Below are 20,093 nucleotides of genomic sequence, written 5' to 3'. Positions count from 1 at the left end.
CCCCCTCCATCAACACTGTATTAGTGGGAATAAATTTAGTATTATTATTATTATACGCAGAGCCATGGGTTTACACATACTGAAGTTAACCAACATCCGGCTAGCTCACAAAAACGTAAGAAAACAGCTTGACTCGCACTACAGACAGAAGTACGCAGTTCTTCACAGGACAGTGTCGAGGTCGGTCATACTGTAACGGTCATTGGCTATCTGGGTGACTACACCCCGCGTGATTTGCTTTTAACCCCGCACGATTCGGGGTTAAAAGTGAGTGAGTGAGTGAGTGAGTGAGTGAGTGAGTGAGTGAGTGAGTGAGTGAGTGAGTGAGTGAGTGAGTGAGTGAGTGAGTGAGTGAGTGAGTGAGTGAGTGAGTGAGTGAGTGAAACAACTTTATTGAAGAAAGCAGCGGATTGAGGCCTGGGCCTAGGCCCCGCCAGGGGCGTTGTAGAGACCCTGTCTCCCGGCCTCTTGTCGGGCTCGCTGGATGGCGCGTAGTTGCTGAAGTGAAAATGCGTCCTAAATGTAGCACGAGGAAGATGTTGCGCTGGATGAAGCCGTTCAGTCACGAAGTTTGGGTCATATTCCGGGAAACCTCCAAATGTATAGTTTACATAAAAATATTGAAAGAAAAACAAACCCCGAAGACTAATATAGTCAGAAGTTTTGCATCGCTATTTCAGGAAACATGGAGGGATTCTTCATGAGCGAAAAATTTCATTATAAATATTGGCATGCTATGTGGGTTATGTTACTTCACAAACGAAAGTTATTTGGGACAAAATAACGGGCATCTTATTATCAAGTTCGTGGCTTTCTTATCGCAGAAATAATGGTTGACTGCTGCGATGCCCTGGAGAAGGCACGGCGGATTTCTTTGATGAAAAGGTTAGCCCCGCTTATGCTACCAGGATTATGAGCCCATGCACTTAAGGTGCAAACAAACATACGCATGTGCGATCTCATGAGCCATCGTAGATACTCCGCTGAACGTCCGTGGTTCATCTTCTGCAACTGCAGCACTATGGTTTGTGCAAACTCCGCCGAAGTTTGTCACACCTGCAAGATAAGAGAGTTAAATATTATAAAAAAGACATGATGTATGAATCGCGCCAAAATTTACTGACGCTTTAGAGTTAGTGAGGTTGACATCGGTGGCGAAAAAGCGACTAATACCTATGCATTAAGGGCATAGGAAATGCCTTGAAGTTTAATGCCATTTGCGTGACACCAATCGCAAAAAAACTAATGGCCTCCTCCATGTCATCAGCATTTAATGCTTCGACCAGTATCCATTCAACTGCGAAATGCGTGTTCTAGACGCCACAGTTTGCTTAGTGTGGCAAGATTGAAGCATTCATAATAGCGTCTTTCATGTGAAAATATTTTATACGCGACTTAACGCTCATGTCAGGAGTTGAACTCTGCGAACATCTCCGGGTCGGCGCTACGACAGGCGCAATGGTTCTGGGTTTTGGATTCGACATAGAATGCTGTAAACGACTGACCAATTTTAGAGCAAAAGCTCTACTACGCCATGTCTGCCAAAGTTACTCATCGCGTCGCAACGACCTTGAGCTGCCGGAGCGCTCGTCTGGCAAGTATGACGTCACGCCACGCGATACTCCGCAGAGAGGCATCGCAGGTGCGCTCACTCGGAGGCTCGATGCTTCGGCACCACGTGACTAGGTGAAGGTAAACCACCAACAGACGCTCGCGTTCTCCTCTTCATGTTACAGGGTAGATGCGCAGAAGACGAGCACAGAGGAGTGGCTTGACAAACATGAGCGATGAACACACAGCGCTCTGTCCTCGTCTTCTGCGCATTTTAGCTGTGTCATGACGCATCAACAAGCCCCGACTGCTACCTTAGGTCCTCTTCACGCATTTCCGTCATGGAGTGGGTCGTTTAAACCTCGATTACTTGCGCTACCCCTTGTGGGTGTCGTGACGTCACCTGTGAGACTAGGCGACGTCACGAGCAACAGGCGCTGTCGAGTGGACGAACAAGAACTGATTTGTCTGCTAGCAGGTGCGCGCGCTTCCTGCCCTTTCTTCTCGCACGGCGGGGAGGATCCCTAGGAAAGGCGGAGAGACGAGCCGACAAACAGAGCATAGCGAAGGAATGAGCGAAAACATTGCCGTATGGTGAAGTAGCGCACTTTTATCGGGGACAAAGGGGGACGAGAATGACTAGTAATAGAGCGCCGCGTATAGATTATCATACGCGTGTACCACCGCTTGCACTCGCTGTAGATTCGTGTACGAGTGCAATGCCCCAACTAAATTTCGACATCTTGGTGGTCTTTGTGAAATGTGAAACCAAACACATCTTTCGCTCGTGACAACTAGGTGAGCAAAAGCTAAAGCTCAGCCAATTTTGAGCTAACGGCGTCACAGTATGCTTATCTCTGCAGTCACGCAGTGTGGGTTTCAATGGCGCGAGAACCAATTATGGCCAAAGAGCGCCTAGAAGTTATTTCTACAGTTTACTAGCCTTGGAGGAGGGCTAAACTTGTAAATGCATGTCTATTTTTTATTATTATCTCCTAATGACTAACTTAAGACGCTTTTATCGATACTGAGTGGATAATTGGTGACAGAACTCTACGCGGAGTTGCGAATTGCCTAATCATTTACAGTTATTTACACTGTGAAAGCGGGAGACTTCAGCCGCCACCACAGTGGTCTAGCGGTTACGGTGCTCGAGCATAACCCGAAGGTCGCGGGATGGAATCCCGGCCACGGCGGCAGCATTTCGATGTAGGCAAAATACTATAGAGGCCCGTGTACTAAGATTTATTTGCACGTTAATGACACCAGATGGTCGAAATTTCCGGAGCCCTCCATTACGGCGTCCCTCATAATCATATCGTGGTTTCGGGACGTAAGACCATAACAATAATTATTATTGAAAGCGGGAGACAAGGCGACTTGTCGAAACGTTGGCACGAGCTACACCCCATGTTCAAAGATTCTTCCTCCCTTCAGGCCTCCATGTTCTCCTGGGCTTCTACCTTCACTGGGTACACCTGAATGTTAAATATAAATATAGGCGTATTTACCGACTCCTGCGTTTTGAATGTGTGCAAAAAGGACGGGTTTCACATTTCATATCCTGCCAATATGCAGCTTCCGTGCCCGCCAATAGAAATCGCGATCTCGAGTTCACGATCACAAAAGCTGTAATTGCATAGTTATTGGGCCAGTTTACCAAGTATTTTTATCGCTTAAAAGAACTTTTCGAGGGCCTAGCTCCTACATAAGAATAAAAAGTTGCTGAGCGCAAGAAAACACGGAACACACAAGTCCCTTGTGAATGCTATTGTTTGTTACGTCTTTTATTGCGCTTAGTAACTGTTTATCGTTATTTTTTAGGGGCGAAGCTCCTTAAGGCGGCACCCGTTCGTCCCTCGTAGTAGTGCGTAACCAGTCGTAACGCTAGTACCAGATTTTGACCAGCAAGGTGGTGCCGGTGGGAGATTTTTCCTGTGCGTTGTTGAACAATAAAAAATTCGCAGCGTGCGCGTTAACTAAAAGCCGAATTCTTCTGTCTCTCATTCCCCATTAGCAGCCATTGGCATGTTCCAGTAGGAAACGTTAGCAGAAGTAGAAGTGTAAGTGTTAGCTAAAAGCCGACTTCTTCTGTCTCTCATTCCCATTAGCAGCCATTGTTTACCTCCAAGGTAGTGCCTGGTGAGATTTCTCCTGTGCGTGATTAAACAATAAAAATTTTGTTCAAAACGCCGTTGATTGATGAAATAAACCAACGAAAGACACCAGATGTTTTCTAAAAGCAAAACGAAAGAACGCCAGATGTTTCTAAAGCAAAAGGAAAAGACGCCAGCTGCTTAACGAAAGACACCAGATGTTTTCTAAAGCAATGGTTTTCTAAACAATGAAAATTCACAGCGTACATGTAAAATTAAAGTGAGCTGCAAGTCGTCATAACTCATCGAACCTTTAGTATAAACGCGCCCGATCTCACGTCGGTGATGATGTACTGGGCAGAATTCACGGAAGATTCACGGTTTACCGATGAACATCCGCAGCTTCGCCCACTCATCATCATTCACTCCGTGGATATGCTGTGATTTTTTTGCTACTTATTGCAATAGGAAGCGCCTACCTTGAACTTTCCTATTGATATGTGTCCTGTTGACCTCCATCGCCAGGTCGCCCCTAGAAAAAAAGGCACTTGCCCTGTCACACTTGAAGGCACAAAAAGATGAAAGAAACACGCAAATACAAAATAGAGGCGGAGATGAAGGAAATATCAAAAGTTGTCTGTGTTCTCATGTAGTGCACAATAACTGCATAGACGTTATATTTGTTATTCAACGATAGTGCCACCATTCATTGTTTTGTTGCAAAAGGGATCAAAAAGTGCAGCTGCTTTTAACAGCAGAGCTGTTTAACCTGGAGGTAAGGCCGTTCACGTCCGCCCAAAACTCAGCGGGTAAGTGCCGCAAAAAGCGGGTATGTGCCTAGCATAGCATAACCATACAGATTTTCAGCACCTTCAGTTCCCTTGGAGCAGAAAATTGTGTAAAACAAGGCAGACAGACGTAGCAATGGCAACATTGGGATGTAGGATCCCAACTATTAATTTATACATGCACAGAGCCGGTCTGGCGATCTCTCCTACATGTTCCTTTTGCAATGAGGTAGAAACAATCGAACATTTCTTGCTGGAATGCCGACGTTTTTCTTCTCTCAGAAAACGAACTATCGAAATTGTAATGCGGCACCTTGGTCTGCCAGTTACTTCGACTTTACTGTTGTCATTTGGGGCTTCTGTGCTGGGGCACTCGGACGGGAATATATGCAGTGCTATCGAGAAATTCATATGCAAATCATATCGTCTTATTCGACACATCAACCGCTAATAATTTTTGAATTGTCATAACGAAAATCATTTTGGTCATTTGGGAGGTTATGCAACACGGTCTAATCTAAAACTAGAATTCAATGAAAAAAAATAACCCTTCATTCTAATTGACACTGTAACGTAATAATAATAATAATATCTGGGGTTTTACGTCCCAAAACCACGATATGATTATGAGAGACGCCGTAGTGGAGGGCTCCGGAAATTTCGACCATCTGGTGTTCTTTAACGTGCACCTAAATCTAAGTACACGGGCCTCTACCATTTCGCCTCCATCGAAATGCGACCGCCGCGGCCGGGATAACACTGTAACGTCTATGAGCACTTAAAAATTTCAGACTATATGATCCGCTTGACTCTTGGCCGATCCCCCTGAGTGGGTAGGTGCCGATCATCCCAGGAGCATCATCATCATCATAATCATAGTATAGTATAGCAAGGGGGTGGGAAAGGAACGTGAGAATGAGGAGGAGGGAAAGGAGGAGGGGAGAGGGTGACGCATAGCATGCCCCTAATAATAATAATAATAATAATTCTTGGGTTTTACGTCCCGAAACCCCGATATCGTTATGAGGGACGCCGTAGTGGAGGTCTCCATTCTTTAACGTGGCCTGACATCGCACAGTAAACGGGCCTCTAGCATTTTGCTCCATCGAAATGCGACCGCCGTGGTCGGGATCAAACCAACGACCTTGGGGTGAGCCGCTAAGCTCCGTAGCCGCTACATCACCGCGGCAGACTACATGGCCCTGTATAGTATAGTACAGTACAGTACAGTATAGTATGGTATAGTATAGTATAGTATAATATAGTATAGTATAGTATAGTATAGTATAGTATAGTATAGTATAGTATAGTATAGTATAGTAAAAAAGTGCTTATAAGAAAGGAGAACCAGTTGCATGTGGGCCACGGCTGATCGGAAGCCGCTCCTAACGACCGTAAGTCGGGGCAAGTACCATTATCGAGAAGCAAAGTCTCACAGCGCACGCGCCAAACTGCTAGATGTAACGAGCACTTCAATCAGAGCATAACGGAGCTCCATAAAATTTATATCTCAATATGATAACGTCACTGCAGGTAAATTTCGCGGGCCTCTTCAGTTCGCAATGTTTATATTATTTCACGTGCTCAATTATCCTAGTGTATCGTCGAATTTCGGCAAGCAACTGAAAGACTTAGTTTTCAACTAAGTGCAACCCGTAATGTGCGTTTGAAGTATTCTTATGTTGTCACAGTCGTATATTTAAAGACAGCGCTGCCAGCTCTATATACGCCATTCCGCGGTGCATCCAGATGCGGCACACACAACGTCGATTCCTGAATGGAGAATATCATTTGGGGCACCTTACTGCAGTAAGTTTATTTGCTGAAACTCGACGTCAGTTTGTTTTTAGCAAAGCACCGAGCTTTACTCCTCAATGACTGAAGGTCAGAGCCCGGGCATACAGTTTTTTATACCGTACAATATTTGCGAACATAGAAGGTAACTGCTATATTGGTATTCTTAGTATGATTCTTTTGTTGCGGCCCAAAAGTCGCTTTCACGAGCATAAAAAGCCTCACCGCATTCAGCGGTCATCTATGTGGCGGGAAAACGCTGCCCAGCAATGTATATCTCACAAGGATAAAGCCTTTATTAACGTGGTGAGATGCCGACAACCTTTTTGCGAGTTGCGACTGGAATAAAGATTGCGCTATGCAATTTTTTATTATGCTTGAGCGCGATTTTCCTGAGTTGTTTTGGTAATCTGAAGCCGAACATCGAGTATTTGCGGTCAGTGGAGAACGTTACAGACATGAAATCAGAAAATTGAGCTAGTTGGAACTAGGATTTTTGTGCTCGAACATCAAACAAAACATGACGGGAGATGTTTAGAAGGTTCAAAGAATGCGAAAGTGAAAGTCTAGTTGGACCCTTAGCAGTGTAGAATGAAGTCTGAGACCGTGCACGCTTAACAATGCCATTGCTGCAGGACTTGTGTGGACAACGCGTCTCGCATTTGCAAACAAGAAATGCAATTTGTCCGTTTTCCGATCACCGTGTGCTTCGAGCGCATCGTTTTCTGAACGCTACACTGCAATAAATTAAACTGACGCGCGACGGGTTTTGTGTCTCTCTGTCCCGTTTCTTGATGGGAGTTCAAAGCAATAATAACAAAACAGAGATATATGCATCTCGAGGAGGAAAAACAAAAACGCCGTATTGTCTGAAAACAACACACGAAGAGCACTCATACACATGTTCACCAGAGTCCGCCTACCTGGTAAGCTGCAGAACAAGGTCGCAATCTTTCAAATCGCATTGATTTGCCAGGCCTACGGTAGCATGTAATGCGTCGAGTATCTCAGCTGCACAGGTGTTGTGTTTGCGTAGCTCGTAGAGTGTTTGTCCGCAGACACTTCTGCCAGCGATGGAATCGCACTGTAAAAACAATACACAGAAGACTAAATATGCCGAAAAAAAAAACGACGCCGGGGCTGCACTGAACACGCAGCACAGCCGCAGTGTAGGCTGGAGGGTCGGCCTTAATAGAGCCCGCTGTAAACTCTCTCAGGGGGACTACTGCGAGAACAGTTGCAGGGTATCCCTTAGGCGATGATCTTTTACAGCAACTAAATTGTTTGGATAAACGGGCCACATTAGTCGCAAAAATTTTGGGCCCATGGCCCAGAGGAAAATTTTCGAATCATTGCTGCGCGGGCAGTATTGCCATTTTTTGGAGGAATCAGAAATATCACAAAGGTGCTATATATAATAAACATTGTTTTCGCGTGATTGTGAAGCGGTATGCTTGGCTACATGGTTCTTGTATTTCCGTTTTAGTAGAGAACTCTTTGTGAAAGCATAATTGTCGCAGTTACAGTGCGGCACTTAAAGACTCAATTCCCAAGTGACTTGTGATCGGCTATGGCAGCATTTTAGCGAACTTTTATCTTATGTGTGGCTATTTAAATAAACTGCGTGAATATTTGTGTTTTGTTAGCTTTTGTGTTGCATGGACACATTTTTGTACTGACGAACTTGGACTGAGTGCGTGAGTGTTGTACTATATGCCTTTGTGTAGTTTCTTGTTTGTTTTATACTTCGCGACGACAACTACATCGCGAAATGATGATTATTTTTTTAATCAAATAAATATGAAGAGAGGTTGGTGCCACTCATTGACACCAACCTCTCCTCATATACATTTATAATGAACTTATCATTTTGCGAAGTATGAAAGCACCCACTACGCCATAATTCATCATATTGCAAAGTAGCGAGGCAACTACTAAGCATCTGCAAGGCAATGCACGGGTCATGATGAAGAGTTATGGCTCCGACCTTTGTAACGAGTTGGAGGCTTTAAGCCACCCACCCGTTACGTGATTCAGATTGTGTGTCGCTTACTGATATTTTTCTCTTCTGCCACACTAGATTACATCTGTTAACGTGATTTCTTGCCCGACATGACGCCCATGTAGGGTCTTTTTGAGAAGCTCAGAGCAACGCCGTAGCTCTGTGATAACTCACGTGCCATGGAGTGCGCCTGGGTTCGGTGCCGGTTTGAACCCTATTTCTTGTTCTCAACGTGGAAGACAGCGGAGACGGACACCGGCGGCGCGGACGGCGGACAACTACGCTACTTAAATCGGTTGTTCCTGTGGTTTATAAATGACACATAAGCATAAGCATGTTTTAGAAATATAATTTTAACACGAAAGTGTTTTATGCCGGGGTCCACCAAGACTTTCATGACGTATTTCCGTCACGGAAATAAGTCAGCGGAATGAATGCCTTTAGATGGCGACGAAAAAACTATGCGAAAAAGTTTCGTTTACAGCAGTCGAACCCATGACCTCTCGGTCCGCGACGATGGCTGGCCAGCGTTTAGCCCACTGAGCTACCGCCAAAAACATAACGGAGACTACATGAACGCGCCTTTTATCTTTCACACTTTCCTCTCACAGCGCTCTTCGATGGATGGATGAATGCTATGAGCTTCCCCTTTATGACGGGGTGGTGACATGTGTGGCACCACGCTCGAAAAAAAAAACAAAAAAAAAACGCGCCGTTGCTACGACCGTCCCATTCGGTGTGTTTCCGATAGAAGTGTAATTTCGTCAACGCTTTAACGCACCGCGAGGCTTTAGCCCAAGCCTCGCTAATAGCATCCATCCATATCGAAAAATAACTCTCCGACGCTCGCCTGGCTGTCACACCGCGTTTCCCGCTCATCCTGGGAGAATTAACGGCCAATTTAGAGGGAAGATATGACGCGCGTAGCGTTTCTGTTCACGTTTCACTACGCTTTGAAGGAGTGCATATCGAGTATCAGTGTTTACCATGTGCTTGTTGATACCATCTTTGCGCGTGATTCACCACATGCGGTGTCCAGGTATATCTCGACAACTTCAGCTACCGCAAAGATTAAATCTTGATCACGGGCGTAAGTCGTCGGTACGGAGATGTGCCGCTACGCGTCAACGTGGGTGCGTCCACATCAAGCGGTGCTATATCGGCCAAACAACAGTACACATTCTACAAGCTCTCATATACCAATGCACTCTAAAAAATCAACTACTTCTGTGAAGACACATTTCACTTTCGTGTTATACCGATTCCAACGACAGAGAGATCAGCCATCCTTTTTCTACTTCTGCGTCACTTTTATGCGCATAGAACATTAAATTGAATAGCCTACGCAAAAAGGAGTAACCTACACAAATATCGACGGCTCTGGAAAGAATACTCTTAAGGCTTACTTCCAACTCGTTAAAGTTATTGCTTTGAAACGCTTTCAGATACTCGAAATTAAAACATGATACAGGAATATGAGATGCTCATAGCACAAACATAATCAATGTATTAAGATAAGTTCAGAATAACGCGGCTCGTTTTATTCTTTTCCAGTTATAACAGAACTATCAGTCTAACATCCATGAAAACTAGCCTTTCACTCAAATCTATTGCAGCTCGTCGTAAACTGGCCCATTTATAGTTATTTCATAAACTTTTTCGCCACACAACACTGCATGACGTATTTATTCATACTGCGCACTATGAGCCGCGTCATTTTTTGAAGGTTCGCGACCCTTCTAGCAGCAAAACTACATTTTTCCAGTCATTAATTCTTCGGACGTTCTTAGAATGGGACCGCCACACCGAAAACATTGTATCTATTTGTTATAATTCCTTGCTTCATGGTGCCTTAAACAACACTACTAACTAGAATGCAACTTTACTTGCCTGTCTATCCCAATTGTATTGTTATCATTGCATATTTCGCACATTTGTATGATTTGTATCTCTTGCAGATCTCTTATCTACTGAATACTTGGTGATAAGTTTTCTTCCTGTCCGTCGATTTTAATGACACCCCCCTCCCCATCTACCCGATGGCTTCCTGCGCCTAATGTGGCTTCGCACTGCCCCCGGGATCGGAGGCATTGAAAGCTTTCTTCACCTCACGTTGTTTTGCAGTGCCTCGGGGATCGGCCCACTTTTGACCAAGCCACGATGTCATGTGATGACGTCATCATGCGACGTCATAGGGTGACGTGTTACACAATTAGGATTTTTAACAGGGGAGCTCTCGCGCTTGGAGCAGCTCCGCGTGACGTCCACAAAAACCCGGGCGGGTATGCGCCATTAGAATTGCGTAAGCCCCGCTACCAAGTACAGCAGGTACGAGGGAAAGCGAAGAGAGTGGAGCGAGAGAGCAGGGCGAAGGAGAGTGGTGGGGAAAGAGGTTGAAGCTGGGGGTGGGAGAGAGTAAAGCTTAGTGAAACGAGGAGTGCTGAGGCAAGGAGGCAAGCGTTAAGCGAAAACTCTGTTCGGTGAAGCGGAGAGGAGGATGGAAAGGAGGAGGAGAGAAGATGAAAAGTAGAGAGGAGGAGAAGAATAAAATAAAATGAAATAAAAATTTTTGGCTAGGCGACATTCGAACCCGGGTACCCACGGTCCAAAGGCGAGCGTCGTAACCGTTCGGCTATCCAGGCACGGTAGCAGAGCAAGCATTCATGGGAGCCATCTGATCCTGTTGATATGGGCGAGAGACACGAAAAAGACAGAGAAAAAGAAAGAGAGAAACAAAGAGAAAAAAAGAGGAAGAGACAGAAGGGGAAAAAGATAAAAAATAGAAAGAAAGAAAGAAAGAAAGAAAGAAAGAAAGAAAGAAAGAAAGAAAGAAAAAGAAAGAGATAGAGAACTAAAGCATAGCATGCGTTGCTACGTTTTCTATGCTATGCCAAGCTATGCTATGCTATGTATAGTGTATATATAATATAGCAAGAGGTGGTCATTAAGGGTAACTGACTGGATTCCAAGAGATGGCAAACGCGTGAGGGGGAGACGGAAAATTAGGTGGGTAGATGAGATTAAGAAGTTTGTAGGTATAACGTGGCAGCAGAAAGCACAGGACTGGGTTGATTGGCGGAACATGGGAATTAAAGGCCTTTGCCCTGCAGTGGGCGTAGACAGGCTGATGATGATGATAGCAAGAGGGAGGGAAAGGGAAGTGAGGTTGAGGAGGAGAGAAAGGAAGAGGGTAAAGCATAGCATAACCATGTATACTAAGTATCGCAAGGGGGTAGGAAAGGGAAGTGAGGGTTAGGATGAGTGATGTGGGGAGAGGCCACTAGCCCCGCTGTTTCCATAGTCTTCGCCCAAGTAATGCATGCTGCCTCAATTGTTTTGCGTCATTCGTGTTGACGCCGCCGGCGTCAACACGAATGAAGGATGTCTAAGGTTTTCGCATTAATATGTCACAGACCCTCTCTCATCTGGTGAATGGTCCTGCGGTTATGCTGTATAAGCATGAAGCCCAAGGTCTTGAAGCGAGCCTATTCAATCGTAGGAACAAATACTCCGTGTAGAGCTGAGCGTGTCTGCTTCATTCGGACCGTAGAACTTTGAGGACCCTTGTTGCGTTGGCAGGGTGAAGTGTCCCAAAGTTTGTGCGAAGGGAAGAAAGGCGGTAAAAACTTGCCCTGTATGCAAAAGAAAAGCTTGCGAGCCGGGCATGTTTTTCATCCGGGCACACGGATGAAAATGACACAAAGATGCCAACGCAGTAGAAGCGCATTCTATTGCTTGCTGATCCAGTGCAGTTGGATCAACGCCACTCATCTGGAGCGCGAAAAAATAAAAAAAAAAGCTTACTCTCCCCACATACTCATCTCCCGGCTTACTTATCTTTTCACTCCGTTTCCATTGCCATTTTAATTTTTTGGCGTTGTTACATGAGTTGTCACACTGCTGTGACATCTACATACCGTGGAGTGGAGTGAAAGTTGTTAAGTATCACTGAGTAGCTGACGAGTACATGGCGTGGCGTACTGAAAGAAGGGGTTACTTTGTTTCTTTACATAAACAAGTGCTTTCTATGCATGCCAGGACAATGCACAAGAAGGAGACAAAGATATGCGCTACTTCCAAATAGCTCACCTCATGTTTGATAATTCTATTAAGCTGCAACCTTATCGCTGGATCCTCCAGTTCAATGAACCATAGGGCAACCTGGGTGCAGAAAAAAATCCTGGCTAGTAAGTATCATTTGCAACCCTGCGCGTCATCCTTGAAAGTTTACACCGCGACGTCACCATTGTATAGCAGATTTCATGTCGCTACATGTGCTATTACGAACAATTATTTGCATTGTAGATGGAATCTCGGGTGGTACATAAATCTGCTTTTGTAGAAAAATAAAAAGGTTGTGAACACTACTGCTATACCCTAAAGACAAGACGTACAAATCCACTTAAAAATGTACGGTTACGCAACCAGTAATCGTATTGTTTCTTCATCTTATACAAACGGCATTTCATACTACTGAAGGAAATTGTTAAAACGTAAAAAAAAAAGCCGGCAGATCCCACGCATTGTGGAAATCGATGTAATGCGAAACAGCCAGCAAAGAGCTGCATACATCGTCTTGTCTGTCATTGAGGAAAATGCGTGTCATGGTTTTCATGTTAACTCTATTATTTATGTTCTTCACACAGTAACGTCGCGCAATATCAACTTCGGGGTAAATCAAGCTAGCAAAACGGCCGCCAGCGCACCATGAGCGTGGTACGTAAGGCACGCAGTACATGACATGCGTGTCATGATTTTCATGTTAACTCGTGTTATTTATGTTCGCCACACAGTCACGTCGCAAGATACCAATTTGGGTGTATATCAAGCTAGCGAAACGGCCCCCAGCGCACCATGAGCGTGGCACGTAAGTCATGCTGTACATGACATGCGTGTCATGATTTTCATGTTAACTCGTGTTTTTATGTTCGTCACACAGTCACGTCGCGCAAGACCAATTCCGGGGTAGATCAAGCTAGCGAAACGGGCACCAGCGCCCCATGAGCGTGGCACGTAAGTCATGCTGTACATGACATGCGTGTCATGATTTTCATATTAACTCGCGCTTTTTGTGTTCTTCACACAGTTACGTCGCAAGATACCAATTTGGGTGTATATCAAGCTAGCGAAACGGCCCCCAGCGCACCATGAGCGTGGTACGTAAGTCATGCTGTACATGACATGCGTGTCATGATTTTCATGTTAACTCGCGTTTTTATGTTCGTCACACAGTCACGTCGCGCAATACCAATTCCGGGGTAGATCAAGCTAGCGAAACGGCCGCCAGCGCCCCATGAGCGTGGCACGTAAGTCATGCTGTACATGACATGCGTGTCATGATTTTCATGTTAACTCGTGTTATTTATGTTCGTTACACAGTCACGTCGCAAGATACCAATTTTGGTGTATATAAAGCTAGCGAAAGTGCCACCAGCGCACCATGAGCGTGGCACGTAAGTCATGCTGTACATGACATGCGTGTCATGATTTTCTTGTGAACTCGTGTCATTTAAGTTCGTCACACAGTCAAGTCGCAAGATACCAATTTTGGTGTATATAGAGCTAGTGAAACGGCCGCCAGCGCACCATGAGCGTGGCAAGTAAATCTGCTGTACATGACATGCGTGTCATGATTTTCATGTTATGACTTGTCATTTATGTTCGTCATACAGTCATGTTACGTCATACCAATTTTGGTGTACATTCGATTAACCAAGCGATCAGGAGAGCACAAAGTCGTAGGCGGCCAGATAGATAGATAGATAGATAGATAGATAGATAGATAGATAGATAGATAGATAGATAGATAGATAGATAGATAGATAGATACGCTCAAAGTCGCAGAAGTTCGCTAAGAAATGCTTCGCATTTAATAACGTTCAGCGATTGGCTGCCTAATACGTCGCGTCTTTCATCCCGTTGCCAAGCAACTGATTTCGCTGTTTGTCACAAGCGTTACATTATGCGTCGGCTTTCTATCGCTTTATTCAGGAAGATCAAACTTTCTGAGGAGATCCACCATTTCTTGACCTTTTAATAAGCATGGAAATTTGCTCGTGATCACTGTGCCAAATATTTAAAATAGCACGACTGCATGTACGCTTCCCTTGCGCCAAATTGGTAGAGAATTTTCTTTCCTAACGAACCGAACGGCTGCCATCGGCACCAGCTCGACCTGATCTGCGTTACCACCAACCAACACCCAACCGCGGAATCCCGCAAGGCTCGATTGTATCACCTGCACTTTTTGATGTAGGGATTCACAGGCTTGCGCTATCGTTAGCGGAGTAACCCGAGCTGGATAAAGCAACATACGCGGATGCTGTAGCGTTATGGGCATCCAAGGACTCCATTGGCGAAAAAAAAAAAGAATATCCTTCGGATAGCAGTCGACAAGGTCGAAGGATTTTCCATAAATTCAGGCATGCGATGCGCACTAGAAAAATCAGAATTCATTAGATGAAAAGCCAAATTCTCTAGAAATGTGGGACACCCCGAAATACACCCCAAAATCTATGGCCAACTAATCAGAGAGCTGCAGAAGCTGACAATCCTCGGCCTGTGGATACAAAACAACGGCAGAGCAAATCACACAATAAAACACTCAGAAAAACGACGACAAACGCAGCGCGCATGATGCATAGGGTCAGGTGAACTCAAGTAAAGTGCGTTGTGGGGCTAGTTGGTATGACATTAGAACGGTAAGGAACTGCGCGACTGACAAAACACTAGAAGAAGTAGTACACAGGACAAGCGCAGACTAACAACTGAAATTTATTGAAGCATAAATGTTCCACTTCAGAAAACGTACATGCGCACAAGCTCTCTCGACAATATCACACACCATTGTAAAAGACCTTTATCTACGCTAAAAATGCCAACTCTTTCTTATGCAGATAAACGGAGGGTTCACTAATGGATTTATCAGGACCAAGCCTCGAGATCACTGACGCTTCGAAAATTTCACGTGCTCTTTTTTTCTCTGGCACACCCCAGCACTTTCGTTTCTTCAAAAAGTGGGATGCAGTTAGCGCAGGATCTGCAATGAACCGCCCAATGTTGCCCACTGGCTGAAGCTAAAAGCCAAGTAGCTCTTCGAATAGCATAGCCGTGCAGAGCAGGGGCGTAGCCAAGGGGGGGGGTTGGGGGGGTTCAAACCCCCCCGAAATTTTTCAGTTTTGCTTGCGTATATAGGCACGCACACATACAAACACACGCACGAACATAAATAAAGTATTGTTGAACCCCCCCCCCCCCCCCGAAAAAAATTTCTGGCTACGCCCCTGGTGCAGAGCATCGTATAGCAAGGTGGGTGGGACAAAGAAGTTAGGGTGACAAAAGCTGATGTTAGAGTGAGGAGAAAGGAATGCAGCCGGAAAAGGAGGAGGCGATAAGGTATACCATAACACAACCATGCACAAGGGATGAGAAAGAGAAGTGGGGGTGCGAGAAGAGATGTGAGGGTTAGGAGGAGGGAAAGGTGGAGAGAGGGCATAATAACAAGAGATGATCAAAGAAAGATGAAAGAAACGGAGAAAGAAGAAGAAGACGTAGAAAGAAATAAAGAAGGAAAGAAACGTGAAAGAAAGAAGAAGTAATTGAACGAATAACTCAATCTGCGTTCGCCAGAAGTGACGCTTGCTTGCCAGCTCCGCTGTTTATTCAGATTCCACAGGCGTGGAACTGGCTTTTATTTTTATTTTTTTGCACTAAAGCTCAAGCTTGGCTGATTACCTAGTCAAATTTTATGGCATCCTAGGCATACAACCACCCGTTTGTAGCAATGAAGTCCACACGGAATTCACAGAAAGGAAAGCTTCCTAACTGACGAAAAATTTGTCCTGGTCCGGGGATCGAACCCGGGACCAACGCCGTTCCGGGGTGGTCGCTCTACCACTTGAGCTAAGCAGCATGCTAGCAATTGGTAGCGTGAGGGGGGATTAGTCAGCAACTCGAAGCACATTGACATGCAATGTTGCAAATGAGTCCTGCGGAATCCTGCAAGGCTACAGAAGTCTCATTTAAAGTCACGCTCTTGCATATTTGACAACTAACAGTTGCTAACTTTTGCAGGAATGTTTGAATTTCTCAATTAGCAAAGCCACATATCACGGCGCTCAAGGTATACAACTCAGCAAAGAATATCTTAGGCCATATTGGTGCGGAAGATAAAGCAAAAGAAAGGTTATTCAATACTGACCACCGTACTGGAACAAAATGCTGCGCAAACTGCTCTGCATTAGCGGTTACTCATCGGTGCTTGTTCTTGCATCCAGAGGTCTTGAGATAAATAATTGTTGGTACGCCTATTTGTAAGAGACACTCTAGTTCTTGTGAAATGGCGTATCACCCATAAGTGCATTCCTCCGATAAGTGCATGTAAGTGCCCCATCCGATCATTCCATCAGGGCATCACTTCAGGCATGACCACGTATCCGTGATCAATAATTTTTGTAAATATGAAGGCTAGCGTGAAGGGCTGCTGGCCACAACATTCTCATTACTGTCAGCGCCGTAGTTCAACAAAGCTAACTATGGAGACTACAGCCGGACTTGATGATGCATGATAATGGGAGGAGTAAATTTTGCCACTCGCTTATTCCTTCTTTCGTTAACTCCAGGAGAATGTAGCAAAGAAACAGGTCTATATTATTTCAAGTCAAAGTGTTCTACATACGAACACTATAAAACATTGCTGTGTACTTGTAGTTACGCTCAAGCGAGGAACGTAGTCTGTACTAAGAAATATGCTTATTGCTCTAATATTATAGAGCACTCGAAGCAAATGCCTTTCCAACAGACGTTCTTACAAATGAGCTTATGAGCATAGTATTCACAACTTGAAACATCATGACGGCTAACTATAGGGCTTTATTGATTAAGAATTTGAGTATGGTTAATTGTAGTGTTTAACGAGTTAGTACAGGTGAAGTGTCTTTCATTAGCGCGTTAACTATAGGGCTCCATTGCTTAAAAATCTTACTAAGGTTAATTGTAATGTTCAACGAATGCATAAAGGTGCGGTGTCCCTAATTAAAAACCGTTTTATTCGTTTGCTTTGCACCTGTGAAAATTTGAGGCTTTGCACCTGTGAAATTGGAGCTTTAACTGGTCGATAACCGATTGAGCAGATCGTTAGCTCAATAGCAATTGTGTTTTCCGCCAGTGCGGCAAAAGGTTGGCCTACAGATCCGAAAATCACACCAAGAATTCAAGACATAATATAAGCAAATGGAAGTGCGTTTCTCTCTTTTTTTTTAAATGACAGAATTTCGCCGAGCAGCACATGAATACACTTAAAAGAATTCCATAGCCACGTCGTTCTCCCTCAGGTAAATAATAATATGATTGATTAAAAAAAAGATAGGCAGCGAAGGTAAAGGTGGCTGAGCATAGATAATGTCCCTCACCGCTACGGTCAAACAACATACACTGGAATAAAGACGCAGTGTAAATAAAAAAGAAAACGGTTCGAAGGCAAGAACAAAAGACGCTTCGATATACTAAAAAAAAACAAAAAACAGGTGTAACACCTAGAAAATGAAACGAAAAAAGAGAAAATCTGCTTAGGGAACTGGAATAGAGGAAACGCCTTTTAAAGATATAGATTAGTGAATAGAAGTAACACTTTTAAAGCCCTCAATCGGATGGGTTTTGCAAGTGTTGTCACCAGGTGGAACATTTGGCCCAGGCAACATCCCCGTTGAGATCGCTCAGAAAACTGGACCGAGATATACAAAGGTTATTACTGAGTCACCTATGGAATGTTTCGAGGCAGCAGAATAGGGCATTAATTTTCGCCACCTGCGAGCTCTTTAATGTGAACCTAATTGAGTACACTAGTGTTATTGCAGTTAACATCCCATTGAAATGCAGCCACCTTGGCCGGGAATGGGACCCGCTGCCTCGAGTTTAGCAGCGCCGCAGCTTCGTAACTAAGCTACTACGATAGGTTGAAGTGACGCTAATGTGCCGAAAAAATTTCATGATGCATTTTTAGCTACTTACCGCATTCATTGCCGTCGCTATATAGGTGACGAGATCTTCAGTTTCATTGAAGGCACGCCAGTATGAGGGCCCCGCTGCCATGCAGAGCTCGACAACAAATTCATCAATGCAGTTGCTTTTACTTCTTCTCTCTGAAAAATTATAGAAACGAAATATATAGCGTTGTAGAAAGGCGGCGACATCACATGTAATTTACCTTAGAAATCGTACATTAGAAGAACGCTGAAAATTTACGTTAGAAGGACGTCACACTTTTTAATTTCATGCAAATTGAAACTTTGAAGTATCACGTTGTAAAATATATTCAGCGAACAATGTAGCTGTATTTCCTGCTTGCAATATTAATAATATCTGGGGTTTAACGTCTCAAAACCACCATATGATTATGAGGGACGCCGTAGTGGAGGGCTCATGAAATTTCGACCACCTGGGGTTCTTTAACGTGCACCTAAATCTAGTACACGGGCCTCAACCATTTCCGCCTCCATCGAAAATGTAGCCGCCGCGGCCGGGATTCGATCCCGTGACCTTCGGGTCAGCAGTCGAGCGCCATAACCACTAGGCCACCTTGGCGGGGCCTGTTTGCAATTCATGTTTATAGATATACCGGTAGAGTTCATGGTGCGGCAACATTTAGTGCAAGGCACGCAACTGTGTTTAGACTTTTCTTGCGGCGAGATACCACAGGCTAAGAGAATGGCGTGCTTCCTCTCGAAGACCAGGATATTAGCATTGAAGCTTTCTACTCATAATCCTGCACCGATGATATGGATCCTTTCGTGAAATGCGCAAATGAACCAATGGTCAATAAGCGCAGTTTAAAAAAAAAAACATTATCACTACCATGCATACGTAAAAACCACGGTTATTTACGATACTTCTGGGGGGGGGGGGCGCAACGTGATTGTGGGGCTGTGGATATTGACTTTCACCGTGTAGCTATAACTGCTTTATAAAATGAGGATGAGTAAAAACACATCTGCTGTTTTCACTAAATACTTTATAGGTTATCTTTGCAGCGAAGACGATGACAGTATAACTTGCCAGCACTTGTCGTGTTCTCCGTCACGCACTTTTCATTCTTGGAATGTTCAGCTGCATCAGAGGAAAAAGAAAAGAACAATGAGCATGTTTTTTATGCATTTGTTTATTGGGCTCAAACATGCAAAAGCCCACAATGCGATGCTAGCGAATGGCGATTTCTGGTAATCACTTGCTGCGTGCTCACGCTCTCATCACACAATGGAAGACCCACATGCAGGAAATAATAGCGCAGCACTGCAATGACAAAAAATTCGGCAGATCCCACGTAACGTGGGAATCGATGTTATGCGAAGCATACGCAGGAAGATGACTGTGTCGCAAATTTTCAGATTGAGCGAAACGTTACGGAATGTGCAAATGGTATACGCACACACATATTTTGAAGAGTCGCACATGTGTTATACAGCCAGTTGTTTACAGTTGCTTTACGATGCCAACAGCAACATAGGTGTTACCAACACCAGACGCAGTAAGCTGATATGTAGTGCTTATATTCTTCAATACTGGATAGCGCAAATTCGAATACGACAATGAAGGAACACAGATGCACAGGACAGGCGTTACTCGCAACTAAGCTTTATTCAGAAAAGTTTCCCTAGATATATACATAGCCGAATGGCACGCGCAGGCGCACTGCACGTACGTTACAGTCGCAGGTGCAGTTGTTAGAGTTGTATTACAGTTGTTATGCTTATACGTATCCGGTATCACGGAAAAAGCACGCACGTTTCACGAACCCGTGTGCATGTATGTAAGGGATTCTTGGCAGTTCTTGAATAAGGTCATCATAACCGTTATCAGTGAGCACCA

The 20,093-nt window shown here is 44.5% G+C and overlaps 1 protein-coding gene across 4 annotated transcripts in view; it reads right to left on the bottom strand.

The window, feature by feature from the left end:
- The window catches only part of LOC119401907 (venom metalloproteinase antarease-like TtrivMP_A), a 41,428-nt gene that overhangs the window by 10,762 nt on the left and 10,573 nt on the right, over positions 1-20,093 (bottom strand). For 3 of the 4 annotated variants that reach the window (XM_049418418.1, XM_049418421.1, XM_049418420.1), the window contains 6 exons: positions 19,280-19,334; positions 18,240-18,366; positions 12,321-12,392; positions 7,153-7,313; positions 4,127-4,179; positions 948-1,056 (listed from right to left, as the gene is read on the bottom strand). In XM_049418418.1, coding sequence (XP_049274375.1) covers positions 948-1,056; positions 4,127-4,179; positions 7,153-7,313; positions 12,321-12,392; positions 18,240-18,366; positions 19,280-19,334 — 577 coding nt within the window. The remainder of the gene's footprint in view (positions 1-947; positions 1,057-4,126; positions 4,180-7,152; positions 7,314-12,320; positions 12,393-18,239; positions 18,367-19,279; positions 19,335-20,093) is intronic. The other variant, XM_049418419.1, reaches the window with a different exon arrangement.

Source organism: Rhipicephalus sanguineus, chromosome 8 (assembly GCF_013339695.2).
Source record: "Rhipicephalus sanguineus isolate Rsan-2018 chromosome 8, BIME_Rsan_1.4, whole genome shotgun sequence".
NCBI lineage: Eukaryota > Metazoa > Arthropoda > Arachnida > Ixodida > Ixodidae > Rhipicephalus > Rhipicephalus sanguineus.
This window is presented reverse-complemented; position numbering and strand designations above follow the sequence as displayed.